Genomic DNA, 17,273 nt, shown 5'->3' with positions numbered 1-17,273 from the left:
ATGAAACAAAGTGGTTGCACATGATAACAAGAGATGAGAATCGATGGGCAGGAGGTCTGTAAGGACCTGCTATTTCAGTGGAACTTCTTGGAACAGACTTAGGAAGAGAGGAAGGATTTTCAAATCAGATAAGACTCCTAAGGATCTGCAACAGGGCAATGGACATTTTAGGAGCCACACAGATACTAAAATTAGTGAATGCATTGCTTTCTTTAAACCACAGCCTGGGGTTTACTGAGCTGACACAGTGTACGAGGCAACTGCTCTGCACCTTGTTCCATGTCTTTGAAAGTGAATGGAAAGACAACTTGCATAGCCATCCAAAACTCATGCTATGCAGTTCCAGGACAGCAAGGTAAGCACCTCACAGTTTCCCTGTGATCTTTACCTTTTTTTTTTTTAACTGAAACCAATTAAAGGCAAGTGCAAAAATAAGTAAAACGTTATTAATTTTTATTTGAAATTTTTAAATAGAATCACTTCTGTCATTTTATGACTCTTGTGTTTACTTACTAAACACATTCAAATGATTTGATTTCACTGTTTTTCACAGAAAATGAATTTAAAAGGCAAATCAGTACAACACAACCACTTATTGGAACCAGATTTTAAATTTGCACAGTACTTATAAGGCTCGCCTTACAAGAACAGGCACAATATCTGCTGATTTATTTGGACAGTCTGAAATAAGCCACCTACATTCCAGATCAAAGTTTCACAATTATGATCAATTCAGTGAGGAAAACACGCACGATATATTTGTCTAGTAATAAATTTAAAGACATTTGAACACAGTTGTAGATATACTGCAATTACCAGAAGAAGGTAAGTAAGTTGATCAAATAAATTTTTCACTTTGAATCATTCATGTAGCTCTACTTTAAATAATTGAAATAATGACTTTATTACTGTTTCAAGTTGAAATAATATCTAATAATGTAACAACATTTTAGATAATTAGTATGTAACAGGAGCTAATCTAATGGAAGAAAAAAAATTGTAAAATAGATACATTAAAAATGATTATGTATAGCCACCGAACATCACAAACCTCGAGGGGAATTTGGGAATTCTAAACCTATATTGTTTTAAAAAAAAAATTTTTTTGCCATCTTTTTTAATGATGCCTCACAAAAGCAGACTGCACCCTGACCCCATCAGAAAGGGCATGCAGATCTGCTCTCTTGAGTAGCTACTGTAGTCACATGTACGTAAGTGTTGTGAAAAAACTAAGGCTTCATACCTAATAACCAACCAGGTAAGTCCTAAAGACCTGGTCATGGAAACCCAAGCCAGAACCAGAGATGGAGTTCGGGTCTTGGTACATAAATACTCAGTCACTCAAATTAAACCATCTCTCTGCGATGTCAGAATGGATGGCCCAGGGATCCAAATGGGGATCAGCAGACATGCCATTTTTAGTCACTACTTTAAATAAAGGACTAGTCAGGAGTGTCCAAAAATCTGTGAATCCTCAGCAGGTTATCTGAATGAGATGGTCTTTATCGTGAAAAAAGACACAAATCCACCTTGATGATAAACGCATTTCTGGCAAGTTCAGTAGAGATGATAAAGGAAGAAGGAAAGACACTTTTTTTTTTTCTGAGAAGAAACTGGATGTGTGTTCCTAGGCAGGCAAGTCACTGCCTCTGTGCTTCCTCTGCGAGAAGAAAATGTTGCAGCATTAGAGCTACCAGGGCAGCTGGGCCAGACACAGTTCCCATGCAGAACCTCCCAGCTGCAATGCAGTTAGTAAATCTGGACCTCACTAACATACCGCACACTTCGATGAAGAGAAGAGAAAAAAAGGCTACAATGCAATTGCACTGTTGACTGATTCAAAACCAGGAATTTCCCAGTTTCTGGTGTAAAAGTATCCAGAAGATCTCCAGTAAGGAACAGAATCCCACTGCCTCTGTTTTCTTCCCATTTTTCATTAGCTTTCTTGTGTTTAGTATAAAACACACCCACACAATGTACCAGAATTAATTATGTACCTCACAGAATAGGTTGGGTACTTCAAATAATTGCCTACAGCGTCCCTGACGTGACTAGCGAAGAACTGAGGGAGAAGGACAAAGCAAGTTTTTAAAGAAATCTGAGCTTATTCTATAGGGGGACGTCACTTCAGTTGTCAGTTTTGGAATAGATATACCGGACACGTCAATGTACGCTGTGTGTACGTTGAAGTGCTTTCTTTTAGGGAAAAGAATCAAAAGAGAAGTTTAGGGAAAGACCAAATATTTAAAATCACTTAAAGCCCCCAGCTCCACTACGAGACATGCCCAAACCACTCTTTCTTCTAGCAGGGCTCCCTCCATTTCCCCGGAATCCCCCGTTACGGCTTACTCAAACTATCCGGTGTCAACCACAAACACCGACCGTGAGGCCCCAAGACGTAATGCTCCAGCTTACTGCAGGGTGAGGACACATACCGTCGCATACGGATCTGACATTTTCTTATCGCGGGCCTTTTGCTGTTGACATTTGTCACCAGTTCAAAACTTATTATAGCCACCCTCTCCGTTTAAATTTACAGACAGGTTTTAATTAAGGGGGGGAAATGTGTTTATCTCCTTCAAGCAGCGCCTGGGTTTCAAGCATTTGTTATCTCCGGTGTGAAATTCAGGCTGACGAGAATCAACGCTTCCCACGCCGTGGCTCTGCGCCGCCCCGCCGGCCGGCCGGGGAGCGGGGCCGGGCGGCAGCCGGGGCCGGCAGCCCCCGGGGCCTCCGAGAGGTCCCGGGCCCGCGCTGGGAGCGGCGGGCCGTCCGGCCCTGCTGCCTCGGGGGGCCGTGCCGAAACGAGCGGGCGGAGCACGTCCGCCTGGGCTCCGGGAGGTGGGTCCGGGGGACCAATTCAGCGCCGGAGCGTTACGTTAATGGGAAAGAGTCTAACTGAGAGTAAACAGTAGCACGTCAAGGAGCAGTAAACACAGCAACGGCGACTAAAAGCCTGAGTAGTCAGTCACGGACGGGGCTGCCCCGGTGCTCTTCCTTAACGACCCCCCCCGTCCGCACCTTCCGACGGCACCGTTCGTCGTCTAAAGGCACCGCTTCCTCCTCCCGCTCCCGCCGCCGCGCCCTCCCAAGGGCACGTCCGCGCCGCCGGCGGCGAGCGGCGCGGGCGGGTGCGGGGCAGGGTGCGGGGGGCGCGGGCGGGGGGCGCCGCCGGAGCCCCCGTCCGCCGCGGCAGCGCCAGGCCAGCTCTGGCGCCAGGGCCGCCGGCGCGGCACGGAACGGTGCCCGCCGCCGACCCCGCACGCCCGGAGAGGGACGGAGGTGGACGCAGCGGCTCCAGGAACTCGATCGGCCGGCACGGAGGGCTTGCTGGACACCTGGATTTTTTGTTTAAATAACGGTGCGCTTCTTCCTTTAAAAATTCCTTCCTGTTGCCTGACTGAACGCGGTGTCACGCGCCCGCAAACACACAGGTCTGGGCAGCCTGGGTACAGGCAATTTGGGAACAAGGACGGGTTAGGCATGAACGTTTACCCAGACTACGACTGCCCTTGAGCAAGGTGCTTCGACTTCCTGGAGGGAAATCTGAGGGAGTCAGAGCAGTTGCCTACCACGACCGCTGTGCCTTAGTTTCCTCCTTCACAAAATGGGAAGAGTTCGATTCATGTGAGCAGGAGGCTGTGGGATTACCTGCAGATCCCGTGAAACATGCACATCAGCTGAATAAACTATATGAGGGGAGATACCGAATTCGCGTTCGTCGTTTTGTTTCTTTGTTTTCCCTTTACTCCTGTTCTCATTGCTTATTGATATTTGTTGCCAGCCGACATACGAGCAACAGCCTGTATTAAGACAACAGCAGCTGAAGCATGAGTAAAGTCAACATCACTATGTACCATTAAGAAATCTGCTGTTTGATGATATATGTTTACCCCTCCAAGAAATGCCTTAGGAAAATGCAACCGCTCCTGAAGGGGGACTAGTACGAGGTGGGTGGGCTTCAAAAAATGCTTCTCTGCATGATGTGCCGTAGGAGAATCCCTTTCAAAAACAGTGAGATGGATGAGCTGTCATCGACCCACTTCATACCCTGCTTTGCAGGACACTCATAAAATGGGCAAAGGACAGTTCTGGTTTGTTCAACGCAAGATAAAAATGCACAAAAGGTGATTGACGTGAAGAAACTGGAAGTGTGGTAAACTACTTTAAACATACGCTTCTGGAAGCACTGATCTACTAGAATAACTCAGTCGTGTGTATCGTCTAGCTGCTGAAAGACTAACCACCACTTTAAAACAATTGAAATCCCTATATATTGTGAGTATAAGCTTTTAATTAATTTGCCATATTACATGTATCAACAGCTAGACAGAACTGGAGCTTAACAGCAATTTATCTTCAATCTGGCTTTGAAGCCAACACAAATATTTCTTCATTTCACCCTGCTTTTGACTCACTATATAAGTATAAGCAAAAGGCCCCAAACCACTGCTGGCATTAACGTCACAAAAGGTGTAACCTGGTTCAGATCAGCGGCACTGACTCTCCTTGTGCCAGCAATGAACTGGGATCCCTGTCTTCACTTGTGGCACTCTGCAATTAAAAGAATTTGATGTAAGAATAGTTATGAATGAACTCATGAGACTCTCACACGAAATGACACGGGCAACAGGCTTGCATGGTCCCAAGGCTGCGTTTTGATTGCTAGGTAGAGACCTTCTCGCTTTCCCATTAAGGAAAATGAACTGTGCTTTCTCACCAAACCTACATGCATCACGCAGATCCCGCACAAAGGTTCCTGCCGAGGTGCTCCCGCTTCTCCTGAACCCACAGTGGAACAGGAGCCTCTCTGCTCTGTGCTGACAGCAGCTCCCTCCCACAACACAAGCTATGGAGGGGACAAGGCTCCAGCTGGGCTTCTCTTCCTCCACGAGTAGGACACTCGCACCAATGCTACTAGCAGTGCAATTAAACAGAGATGATTAAAAACAAAAAAACAGGAACAGACGACACCACCACCACCCCCCCCAAAAAAAAAAAAAAAAAGGAAAGAAGGAACATGTGAGGGAATAATGGACTTCCCTGCTTATTCTGTCCAAGCTTTTCTGTTGAGATTGTCACCAAGAACATTACCAGTGTTTTGCACTGGTGAACACAGGCAACAACCTACTTTCACTTGGCCATTGCATTAGCATTATACAAACAGGGCTCTTAGCCTAGGCTTGATGCGAGTAGGTAAACGAGCAATTCCCTCTATCTTTTGCCATTCAGCCCCATACAAGTATTAATAAGGCAAATCTCCAAAATCCAGATGCTCAAACCTGAGGAATGTTTCCAGAAGGGCAGAAATCTTCACCAGACACTCAAGTGAAAAGAGAGAGAACCTTCCCGAGGCAGCCGGTCCATATTTGTATTCTCCAGTTTATTCAGTCTTCCTCTGATTATTTCATTAGCTTTTCACTTTTTAATGAGTGTAATCCCACAACTCCCCAAGCATGCACACTACACAGCCTGTCCCTAGAAATTATCTCCCTCTGCCTTTTATAAAAGCTCTCTCACAAACAAACAGACTGCTCCATGCTGTACACACATATCCATCTAACACAATTTGCCAATTTGCCAAAGGGCAAAAAACTCTAAGCTCCCTTTATTTGCCTTGCTGCTGAGTGATCTCAGCCCCAGTGAGTAAGAGTCAAGCAGCGAGCTGTGGGGAGATGCCACGCCACAGCTAAACTCACCTCAGCTGCAAGCAGCAGAGCTGCCATCTTGCTAATCAGCTTTAATTTAGCTGTCTCACAGCTTCATAAGTAAATAAAGACTTACTTAGTGTCAGAAATATCAGTATTTAACCGTAGAGTTTAAAAAGTATGGTAATTAAAAGAGTGCCACAAGTCACAGCTCTGTGCAATCCTAACAGATTGTCGGGTTTGCCTTTTTGAACCTCTCAGCACGTTTAGAAACTTGAGTAAAACAACAAAAGGTGTTAATAGCTTTAAGGGGAGCACCATGCTGATAGATTACCCATTATGGTTATCCACTCACAGCGAAATGGCAAATAGGTTTGATCAATTTGATTTTAATGTAAAGTGGAACTTGAAAAAAACAGCAACGAGCAAAGAGAAGACCTTTTGTTGCTAATGTGTCTGAAAAAAGCACTTAATTGAGGCCATAATAATATTAGCAGTTATCACCATCAATAATTCAGCCTTATTTATTACTACATGGTAAAGTTCTGTCAAACAGGAATCGTTCGGGTTTTGTTATACATGTTAACACGAAGCTAGCTGTTGGATGATTGGTATATATTTCACCAGCTGCTCAAAACTGCGGGATAGCAAGAACTAATGATACTCTTTCTTGGTCCTCGCATTACACAATAGTTAATTTGCTGTATGCAGAAATATACGTTACAAATATAATAGTGCCACATAAAGTATGCGTAATAAAAAAAGCATTATATCTGAAAGAGTGACTGACTAATCTTGCCTGAGCTATCTGTCATAAGGAAAACAATTTCAATTCCTGCATGATTTAGTACTCCTGCAGCAGGAGAAACATAAATTCTGCCTCTTCACACAGTTCTAGTCACCTGTGATTAGTTATCTTTAAAAAAATCTAAACGAATGTATAATCGTACAATTATAGATGCTAACTCCAGTGTTAAAATTTAAAATGTATTAGTCTCGTAAAATGCCTCATTAATCTCTGGGTCTTAAAGGACATACTTGTCCGGTAATGAGCCAAATGCAGGAAATATGTGTGTGATGGTGGATGGGGGAATTTAGCTCGTAAGTTTAGTTTTTATTTTTAACCTTAGAATAATTTTATTCCTACCAAATCTGTTTACCAACCACAAAGAAGTTGTCAGTGACAAAGTCAGTTGCAGTTCTCTGGTCATTAACTATGGAAATAAGCTGGTTTGAAGAGATTAGTTTTCGCTTATACACGCTATTCATGGCTTTATAACAGCTATATAATTACTGAGTGGAACTGCAACCAGAAAGGTTGGGCGGGAATATTGATCTCTCCCTGTCTGCTAATGACCGCTTCTCCCCTGCGCTGATGGCAAGAAGCCTGCTATTAGGTTTTTACCACCTTCCTTAAGAAAGAAAGAAAGAAAGGAAGGAAGAAAAAAAAAGAAAGCAAAGCAAGCTCATAGGGGCACCTGTGAAAAACAAAGCTTATCCCACTCGGGGACTGTCAGGCGGTGGCATTGGCCGCTGCAGCGGGCGGTGCTGGCAGTTCGGAAGCCCAAATTTGGGGGTGGAGCGAGTAGCACGGCGTGGGGAGCAGCAGCGAGTATGCGCAGGAGGAGGTGAGGGCTGCAGTCCCCGAGCAGGAGGAGGTGAGGGCTGCAGTCCCCCAGCAGGAGGAGGTGAGGGCTGCAGTCCCCGAGCAGGAGGAGGTGAGGGCTGCAGTCCCCCAGCAGGAGGAGGTGAGGGCTGCAGTCCCCCAGCAGGAGGAGGTGAGGGCTGCAGTCCCCGAGCAGGAGGAGGTGAGGGCTGCAGTCCCCCAGCAGGAGGAGGTGAGGGCTGCAGTCCCCGAGCAGGAGGAGGTGAGGGCTGCAGTCCCCCAGCAGGAGGAGGTGAGGGCTGCAGTCCCCGAGCAGGAGGAGGTGAGGGCTGCAGTCCCCCAGCAGGAGGAGGTGAGGGCTGCAGTCCCCGAGCAGGAGGAGGTGAGGGCTGCAGTCCCCCAGCAGGAGGAGGTGAGGGCTGCAGTCCCCCAGCAGGAGGAGGTGAGGGCTGCAGTCCCCGAGCAGGAGGAGGTGAGGGCTGCAGTCCCCCAGCAGGAGGAGGTGAGGGCTGCAGTCCCCGAGCAGGAGGAGGTGAGGGCTGCAGTCCCCCAGCAGGAGGAGGTGAGGGCTGCAGTCCCCGAGCAGGAGGAGGTGAGGGCTGCAGTCCCCCAGCAGGAGGAGGTGAGGGCTGCAGTCCCCGAGCAGGAGGAGGTGAGGGCTGCAGTCCCCCAGCAGGAGGAGGTGAGGGCTGCAGTCCCCGAGCAGGAGGAGGTGAGGGCTGCAGTCCCCCAGCAGGAGGAGGTGAGGGCTGCAGTCCCCGAGCAGGAGGAGGTGAGGGCTGCAGTCCCCCAGCAGGAGGAGGTGAGGGCTGCAGTCCCCGAGCAGGAGGAGGTGAGGGCTGCAGTCCCCCAGCAGGAGGAGGTGAGGGCTGCAGTCCCCGAGCAGGAGGAGGTGAGGGCTGCAGTCCCCCAGCAGGAGGAGGTGAGGGCTGCAGTCCCCCAGCAGGAGGAGGTGAGGGCTGCAGTCCCCCAGCAGGAGGAGGTGAGGGCTGCAGTCCCCCAGCAGGAGGAGGTGAGGGCTGCAGTCCCCCAGCAGGAGGGAGCCGGCAGCCCCTCGGAGAGCTAATCCACTTGGCAGCGGTGAGATGGCTCCTTGAAGGAGCTAAAGTAGACTGACACAATGGCCTGCGAGGCATTAAAATGTAGGAATTAAAAACTGTTAAATTGCACAGGGGGATTCTTAACCTCAGCCCTTTGGCAACACAGTGATGTTTCTTCCCTTTTCTTCTCTCTCGCCCCTTCTTGAAAGTGCCATACGCAGTAGATTTATTTTTTTTCCAGATGCCTCGCTGCACAGAGCTCACTAATTCTGGATGCCAGTTCCTTGCCCTCCACAAACGCCGTTAATGACGGCTATAAAGCGTCTGAACGACCGCCTCAAAAAATAATCTCGCCTTCTGCTCCTCGCCGTGCTGCCCCTCTCCTGCTCCCCTCCTGCCCGCCCTATTCAATAGCCGGGCTGGCCGTATCACTCAAAAGCACATCTGGATTCATAGATTTGAACCTTTTGATCCTGCAAATGTAACAGCTCCAGACAAGCCTTTCTTTGCAACTGGGGCTCCGCAGATTCCCCACCCAATTTGAATGAGAAAGGTGAGGCTCTGTGTTGTTTAAATGGACAAGCAAATGTTCAAAACGATTTTAAACTGTGGACCATTATTGTTTGCCCTGGAGCTTAAGTGGATGTGGTGGGGTTTTTTTTTTTCTTTTTCTTTCCCTGAAACACAAGTTATCCTCAGGCTCAACAAACTGACATGCGGTTCCTGACAATAATAGGGTATCACTCAGCCAGTTTGTAGAGAGCTGCCAAAACAGACTCTTCTTCCCTAGCTGGTGGGTTGGTTTGAGGTTTTTGTTGTTTTTAAACAGCGTGACATTTTAAAAGTTATTAGAGTATTAATGCTGCTTTTTAATGAATAAAGCTTTATAAAACTACTGATATGGAATTAACATAAGTTTACCTCTGAATGCAAGTCTCTTTTTTTCTATTTTACTATCCATTACCTCATTAAATCAACACTGAAAAAGACTAGCCTTGCCAAATTTCTCACTGCACATTCAACTGTTTGCCCATGACAGTATTTGAATGTGCTTATTATTTCTAGTAAAGCCCTTATCATTTTCACTGTGAAATTTAAATCACCCTGATCCAACTCTTCTTAGCTAAAGTCAGCTTTATCAACCACAAGAGATGTGGGATTTTAAAAAGATCTGAGTAAATTCACATTGTTTGGATAAACTCATTCAGGGGGTTCAGCAAATGAAAGCTGAAATAGATATGTATTCCAAGGAGGTTATGGACTGCTCAAAACCAAAGAAGTTAAAGCATAATTTAAAAAAAATTTAAAAAAAAAAAAGAAAGAAAAAAGTTAATGGTATCAGTATCTTTTTAATGAGGGCATTTGCAGCCCAGGTTTTGAACTGGTATTTCTGTGCCTCCACAATAATTCGGGTGAAAAGTAAGAAAACCATTAAACTGTTTAGACAAAAATAATTTTTTTCTCTACAATCCACTCTGCTGTGTTATCTGGTCAGTGTTGTGCTATCAAAAATGTTAAGGGCTGCATTTATGCATTATCCCACAATTTAAGTAACTGTATATCATGTATATTTAAAACCATCCCTCTGTAGTTTTAATTATCTCAGTCTGCAGGGACAAAACGCAGCTCCCATGCCTGAGACCGAAATGAAAGTGCTGCACGCTGACAGCTAAGATGTCTGTCCTAGCTTGTTGAGATTTCCTGTAAAATTTGCATTGAAAAGGCAGCTTTAAATATACTTAAAATAAAAAGAGCATTTGCATCTAATTTGCTACACTTGCAGTATTAAAGTTTTATCTGAATAAAGACATGTCAAATGGATTTATATAGTTAAGCTGATAGCTTTTAAAGTCAACACAGTAACATCAGCTAAATTCAACAAAGTAATGGCAGCAGCTAATGGCATTTATTAGTTTATCATCATTTACTTAAAAACCATAACACAGATCATTTTATTTTCACATTACTGTTTGTGATTCTTTGACTCAGTTTGTATTGATTCAACAAATTATGGCAGAAACTGACATTTATCTAACAGAGTTTTCCAAGCTATAAATGTTGGCTTTAGCAGGAAGCAATTGAACACTTGCCACACAATGGTTTGAGCCATGCTAGAAACAACCATCTTCAAATAAACACATTTGGCAACCATTTTAAAATACGATTGTTGCTTGTCTGATAATGACAGAAGGGTTTTTGTTACTGATAAGGCTCTTACTACAAACCACTGCCTATGTAATCTACAGCTTCATCACATAAAGTGCTAAGCACATTCACCCCAACTCAGTAAAGGGCTGAAGCATTAAGCTTTGTTTTAAAGATATGCATAAAAGCAAGCAAGTCTTTTTACAGTAGTTCTCTTTCACAGATGTCAAAAAACTTCACAAAAGAGACCATCACTGCTTACACAGATGGAAACTGAGGCTGAGAGAATCCAGATCATGCCCAGTGCTGCAGTGGGACTTGATGATGTGCGTCCCAATTTAGCGTTCTGCACATTATGTTTTACTGCCACCTTATGCTCCTGTTGACTTCAAAGTGTCATCACCACTTGCCCAGGCTTCAGTGGAGCTACTTGCCAAAAGCACATGCTTATGATAAAGATTTTTTGAGGGGTCTGAATGTTACAGAACAGGCTTTTGACTCTAAGTCCATGGTAAAAAGCAGGGCTTATGAATTATACTCTCAGTTCTGCTATAGCTTCCTGTTTCCCCCTCTTTTTAATAATAATTACCGAGGCCTAAAAATTTACCAGGAAATACTAAGCAATATTTTATTGCCACCATAAAAACTAGGCACCCGCACAGTTTGATCTGTAAATATTTTGGGTGTGGGCACCTACATGTCATCACTCAGTTTTACAACTGCATTTGAAAACGACATTAAAAGTTTCCAATCATGAGACCTACTCTCCTCCTCAGTGACATCTATGCCTGTTCTTCAGTGGAAGAAAAAAACCCAACTGAGTTGGAGATAGGGTTTATTTTCAGAACTATGCACGGAGGTCAACTTTCTTGCTAATGGGAAGCCCATGTCTAATTCCCCATGTCATACCCTAAACCTTTAATTCCAAAGAGATCACCAGCTTCTCTCTTTTTCTTTTTTTTGGTAGCAAGGCAGTATTCCCAAGAAAAGTGAAAATCACAAGTCACATTTGGCAAGAATTTGAAATGATCATGCTTTTTTCATGCCATTTATTATAATTCTCCCATACCAATGGGCTTTGTTCTACTGTGTCCTTACCCTGAACTCTGGCTTCTATTTCAGCACACATTTGTAATTCCCTATCCCTGGGCTGAAGAGCACAAACCTCTGGCTCGCCAGAACAGCCTGAGACAGCTGGAGCGATAGATTCTGAGGCATACCCATCCTTCTTGAATCACCATCTCACAGCTGGCCAACTTTCTTATGTGTAACTGCTGGATCGGGCAAGAAGGAGCGAGAAGGAACTAAAAATTGTATTGACCTTCACTTGAAGCCCCAGTCTGGCCTCATTCAATTCAATAGGAATTCTGTTCTTATTTTAACAGCAGCTGCATCAAGTATTTATAAGGTTTTTATTTTATTGAAGATTACCGATGAAAAGCTACTGCAAAAATTTAGTTGGGGGAAAAAAAAAAAGAGTTGACTAAAACCATTATTTCTTTTGCTGTATAGGCTCTCTTCCTTCAGCTCAAGGAACATAGCTGTAACCTACTAAAAATGCATACCATATTTTACAGCTATTTCAGGCGTGCTGGACAGAGTGACAATCCCAGAAGTTTCCATTGTGCCACAGAGACAAGATGCATTCTCCTTGGAGCTGGAGGGGAGACAGTGCCTCCAGCAAGACTCCTCCAGTGGAGAATATTATGGCACAAGTGTTCTGAAACAAAAGCCCAGAACCAGGTAGCTACAGCACTGCAAACAGCATCAATGTTTAAGAAGTAGGGCAGCTCTAAGGAGGAGAGAGAGTTATATTCAAAGTCAGAGAGAAAAAAAGCAACCTCTTGGTTTTCATCCAAATGCAAATAGAAAGTCAACGCAGCTGCTGAAGAACTGGTTCCTGCCAGCTCCACCTGAGAAACAGGGCATTTTGCACAGTAGTAGTTAGAGCCTCCATATGGCTTTGAGGTACAGCCCCTAAGCAGTTTAGTTTGACCTGAAAATCCCAGGGCATGGGAGAAGTTTCCCACCCCTGATCACAGACATGGGCTGGAGGAACTGTTCTGAGCACTAATCCCTCTAGAGTAACATGAAGCAGAGCAACCTCACTAAGTTCATGTCCTTTCAGTTGCATCTCACTATGTTATGGTGAGTTTTCCTTTTTATTTCAACCTTCTTATACTTCAAACAGCTCATTCCTAACTTGTGCTAGCAATGGCCATTCTCCACTTTCATTCTCCCCCATTGAGGCCCTTCCTACCCCACATAGGAATGAAACAACAGCACCCCAGCTGGTGTCTATACTGTAGCAGGCATGATAATGTCAACCAGATATAGGGCCACATCCTCAACTGATGCAAATTATCCTAACTTCATTTACTTCAGTGGAGGTCTTGGTGTTTTCTATCAGATAAGGATGTGGACTTTAGCATTAATCGTGTGCAGAGCAAAACCCCACCATTTCAAGCTTCATTATGAAACAAGTGCTACATTAGCACTGAGCATGGAAAATCTCAGAATTTCCCTTTAATGATCTTGAAGATTATGTGCAGCAGGAAAGAAGTGGAAAATCTGTCATAAATATCACTGAATATTTTTAATAGCTGAAAGCTAGGCTTTCTTTAACACTCCTGCCTGAAAAAAACCTAGAGACTATTCATTAACTAGGAAGCAAGGGAATTGGTTTGTCATTACACTATGCTTGTGAGACAGAACACAATGAAAAGACAAAGTTCTCAGGCCTGGAGACAGCATAGGCTAGGAAAAAAAAGTAGATGGGCAAGCAAAGCCATATTAAAATATAGTATGTATAAATATGGAAATTACTCTGAAAAATCTCAGGATGCAGTTATTAAATATTGGCTATTGCAGCCTGTTCTTTTCTCAACCTTGGCAACCCTTTTAGTCACTACACATCATCTGACAGCAGCAGGAAATACCTGTGATAGTGACTTGCTTTTCAGTATCTCTCGTGACAGCTGGAGACAGCTTATATGAGTGGAGTCTGCAGTGGACTCCTCCCATGCCCTGATCATGTGTAGTAGGTGCACAGAACACCGGAATTCTGAGAAGGCATCAGAATGCTGCTGCTTGAATTGACTGTTACGGCTTTAACTCCACAATGAAAGAAAACACTCCTCAAACCACCCTTAACCCCATTTTCCAAGCCCTGGTCTATGCTCATGCATTACCCCAGTCTGCTCCAGTACATGTGCATCTCCCAAGAATACTTGAGGTTGGCTTAGTTTTGAAGAAAGACCTTTAACACTGTCCTGACCTCAGAGCAAGAAGCGGAATCCCATTTCCTCTCAAAGCAGCCATGGAGATGGAAGACGTTGCAGCTTTGTGCACTGTCTCAGTACAGTCTTATGAGTCTAATCCATACTGACACAAAACCTTGAGAAGTGTCCATGTAATGAAAATAATGCTTGACAGAAGGACATAAAGAACTAGTCAAGAAAGTCGTAGTTGTGATAGTGTTTCTACAAGGAGATCAACTTATTTCCTTAGATGCAAAGGTTGTGCGAAGCAAAAACATCTCTCTTTCACAGGAGCTGGAATTCCGCTATGATTTACATGTTATTTGCTAAAAAGAAACAAACACAAAATATTGTGAATACATGTCTTCTGTGGAAAAGGAATTAACGCAGTAGGTAGTGCTGTATTTCATGAAAGTTTTTAACAGAATGAATGCCCTGGAAAGCTTCACTTGAAAAAGGGAACCAGCAAGTAGTGCAGACTTTATAAAAATTATCAGCTCATTTTTATTGTATTGGGTGACAGAGGAGTTTTTTGCCTGGCTAAAATCTATTACACTCCCAAATTGTGCTGCCACACCTAATTTCACTTGCAATTCTCTACAAAAAAATCTTTGTATCTCTATTTCCACAAAATTACACCCACCTTGTATCCTTACCCCACAGAAATCTCTGAATGTAGGGAAAACAGCCCTTTTTTCTTTCTTTCACTTATAGTCTGTTAATGGCAAGTTTGCCCTCTTCTTGGAGTCAAACTTTTGCCAAACAAAAAAACCAACAACAAAACCTTTGTGAGAATTAAAGGAATGAATATGCAAACTACACAACCCCAAACAGCGAAATAGGAAGAATAACAATAGAATTGTAATTAAAACATTACCATTCACTTTATGGACTGATTGCATGCTCCCCTTCGCTTCTCCGTTCGGAACAAGTCTTTCATTTAGAGTTGGAGGGAGCAACAGAAATCTTTTGGTCTCAGCTGCTAACCAGTAAGGCCTAAGACCTACAAAGGAAGTCAGTTCTGTCCATACGTGGCTCATGAGCTCCCATGTATGTGTTTGCTAAAGGATGGTTCCCACACAGTGATTACACTGCATTTTTGAATACCAAAGATGCAGGTCTTGAGAAACTGTTTTACTCGCTTATCACCAAATAATGTGCCAAGTTGAAAAAACTATCTTCAGTGATCTGCTAATCAGTCTTTCCTACTATGGTCTACTCTATTGTCTACACTTGAGATAATGAATATTAAAATTGCACAATTCATCCCATAGGGTGTTTTTCAAATTATACAGAGCACAATAGAATCCCTTCTTTTGCTGTTGAAATTCCACCTTCTTTAGGGTGGAAACATGGGAGATCTGGATGAGTGGAACGTAACACTGTGCAGCAAAGAAGGGAGGAGAAATGCATGCCAAATATAGCAGGGCAAACCTATAATCTTACATACAAATGAAAAGGTCATTGGATCTTTGCAGCCTAATTTGATACCATCAGCCACTGCGTGCAAAATCAAACATGTCCATGTGTAAACCACAGCTGGCCAGATGCATGCAAACAGAGCAGGTTGTGTAAACAGCAATACGATCAGCATGCAAGTTACTGAGGCTCGCACATATATTTTGATACATGTGCAGGACAGAAAGGGCTATCTTATACCCATATGAAAAGAACAAGCACATACTTGCATGTTTAGGTCCAAAAGACAATCCTTCCCCTAAACTATAGAATACAGCCCCAGAGAGGTGAAAGGCAACGTCAGCCTTGCTGGGTGCTGACCAGATATCCAGTGCATCTGGGAATTTCTAACCTTGTGTTTAGATCCCAAAAGGTCTGTTCTCTGGAAACCAGGGAATGACACAGGGTTTCACTGTAGTTTGGCTTTACAATAAATTTATCTCCATTTATTAACTATCAATTCTTTAGAATGGCAAAAATTCAGTAGGCAGTAAATTTGAAGATAACTTTTTAAAGTGATCCAAGATGGCAAAACTCCTAGTGGGTTTGACGAGAGAACAGGCCCACACTGAAGATGTGTTTTCAAAGGTTTTAAAAAACTTTACCTCAAGCAACTTTGAACTGCAGAATCAAACAGAAAATCTTTTCCAAAAGCCCATCCTGAACCCCTCATCCATTTATAATTAGGCAGAATATTTAGCTCACACTTCCATGCCCTTTTCAGACCAGAACAGAACCTCTAACATTCTATGTAATAGCCAGAAACTGAGGCTGCTGCCAGTGGGGCAGGCGTGGAGGGTGAGTACATCCGCACCCTGCAACTTCAGTGGTAGCTCAGCACCCCCTTCCCTCCCAGCCAGAACTTCTCTGCATGTTGCAAGATCAGGCTTTTTAAAAGAAATGCGAAAATACAGTGTACCGTGTTAACTTCTCTCCTTCTTTAAGATATACTGTACAGGTCATAACTTATCCTTTTTAATAAAAAAGAAATAAATTTACCTTTTGAGTGTCATTTCTGACCACTGCTGCCTCTTTGCTAAAGCCACAGGGCTTCACAGTAGACAGCCTGATGGAATTCCAGTTCACAGCTTAATTTTCCTCCTGATAAAAGAGACAAAAAGTTCCTTTCAGTAAAAATAAAATTTAATATGGTCCGCAAATTTGATATATTACAACCTCCGACCTCAGCTTAATTGTTCACAAAGGGCTAACGGTACCGCTGGCAAGTAAATGACTTCTACAGAGTGTTGCAACTCTGATAGCTCAAGAGAAGGGGAGCAGCAGTTTGACAGATAATCAAAATTTTTAATGTGAACCATAGTGAGAGAGGTTATTCAGAGCACACCCAGACTGTAGGAGCCTTCCACAGCTGCCACGGTAGCTCCTTAGGATGAGAAATGCTTAGACATCATCCTCACTCAACTTCGTTAAGTGTTGCTGCTGTTAGTTACCAACCAATACAGAGTCTGACACTTTACAGCAACAGACAGCAACAATCTGGGATCTACAGAGACAGAAACATAGTACTTAAATTTCTTTGAGGCCAAACCTGCCCCCGGTTCTGTGGCCCTCAAGAGCTTTTCTTAGAGTGTGACAAGGAACTGAGGGAAAGAGTATGAAGACAAAGAGAAAGGAGTCATGCAAAAACATCCACCACTGGCCCACGGTGGCTGACCTTTTAAAGGCTGCTGCAGAGAGCAGGATTTTAGTGAGGCAGCTGGGACTGCCACTGCTTACACAGGTTTGCAAAGGGCCATAGAGGGCAGGGCAAAGGGAGGGTGGAAGAGAGGCAAGGGGGAAGAAGTGGTGTTTGTCCTGGCTGGTTTGATTTGAGAAGTTAGGGAAGGACCAAATTTGTTGCATTGTAACATATACTCCACCTTAATGTCTGGAGAGTGCCAAATCTGAACACTCTACACTCCATGTAGACACAAGCATATTTAATTTATGCTACTTGGTTAAAGTTACACAACCCAACTTCAGATCCCTCTTCCTACTGAAAATCATATATTGCTGTGATGAGTTGACCTTAGCCAGATACCCCCCCAGGTGCTCTCTCACTCCTCCTCCTCAACAGCACAGAAGGAGACAATAAGATGGAAAACCTCACAGGTCA

The 17,273-nt window shown here is 43.9% G+C and overlaps 1 protein-coding gene across 1 annotated transcript; it reads left to right on the top strand.

Moving 5' to 3' along the window:
- The first annotated feature begins 334 nt into the window (after window positions 1-334).
- Window positions 335-8,320, top strand: LOC138687187 (uncharacterized abhydrolase domain-containing protein DDB_G0269086-like). Its single transcript, XM_069793152.1, has 3 exons — window positions 335-355; window positions 2,630-2,841; window positions 7,255-8,320. Exons 1-3 carry the CDS (start codon window positions 335-337, stop codon window positions 8,318-8,320), a joined length of 1,299 nt encoding a protein of 432 aa, XP_069649253.1.
- The last annotated feature ends 8,953 nt before the right edge of the window (window positions 8,321-17,273 follow it).

This window comes from Haliaeetus albicilla, chromosome 10, assembly GCF_947461875.1.
Source record: "Haliaeetus albicilla chromosome 10, bHalAlb1.1, whole genome shotgun sequence".
In the NCBI taxonomy this organism is placed as follows: domain Eukaryota; kingdom Metazoa; phylum Chordata; class Aves; order Accipitriformes; family Accipitridae; genus Haliaeetus; species Haliaeetus albicilla.
This window is presented reverse-complemented; position numbering and strand designations above follow the sequence as displayed.

Bases quoted from the DNA above. Each gene is read 5' to 3' on its own strand.
- LOC138687187 (XM_069793152.1), top strand. From the start codon at position 335: ATGCAGTTCCAGGACAGCAAG. The intron at 356-2,629 runs GTAAGCACCTCA...TGTGAAATTCAG, and splicing joins TGCAGTTCCAGGACAGCAAG to GCTGACGAGAATCAACGCTT. The intron at 2,842-7,254 runs GTGGGTCCGGGG...CGTGGGGAGCAG, and splicing joins GTCCGCCTGGGCTCCGGGAG to CAGCGAGTATGCGCAGGAGG.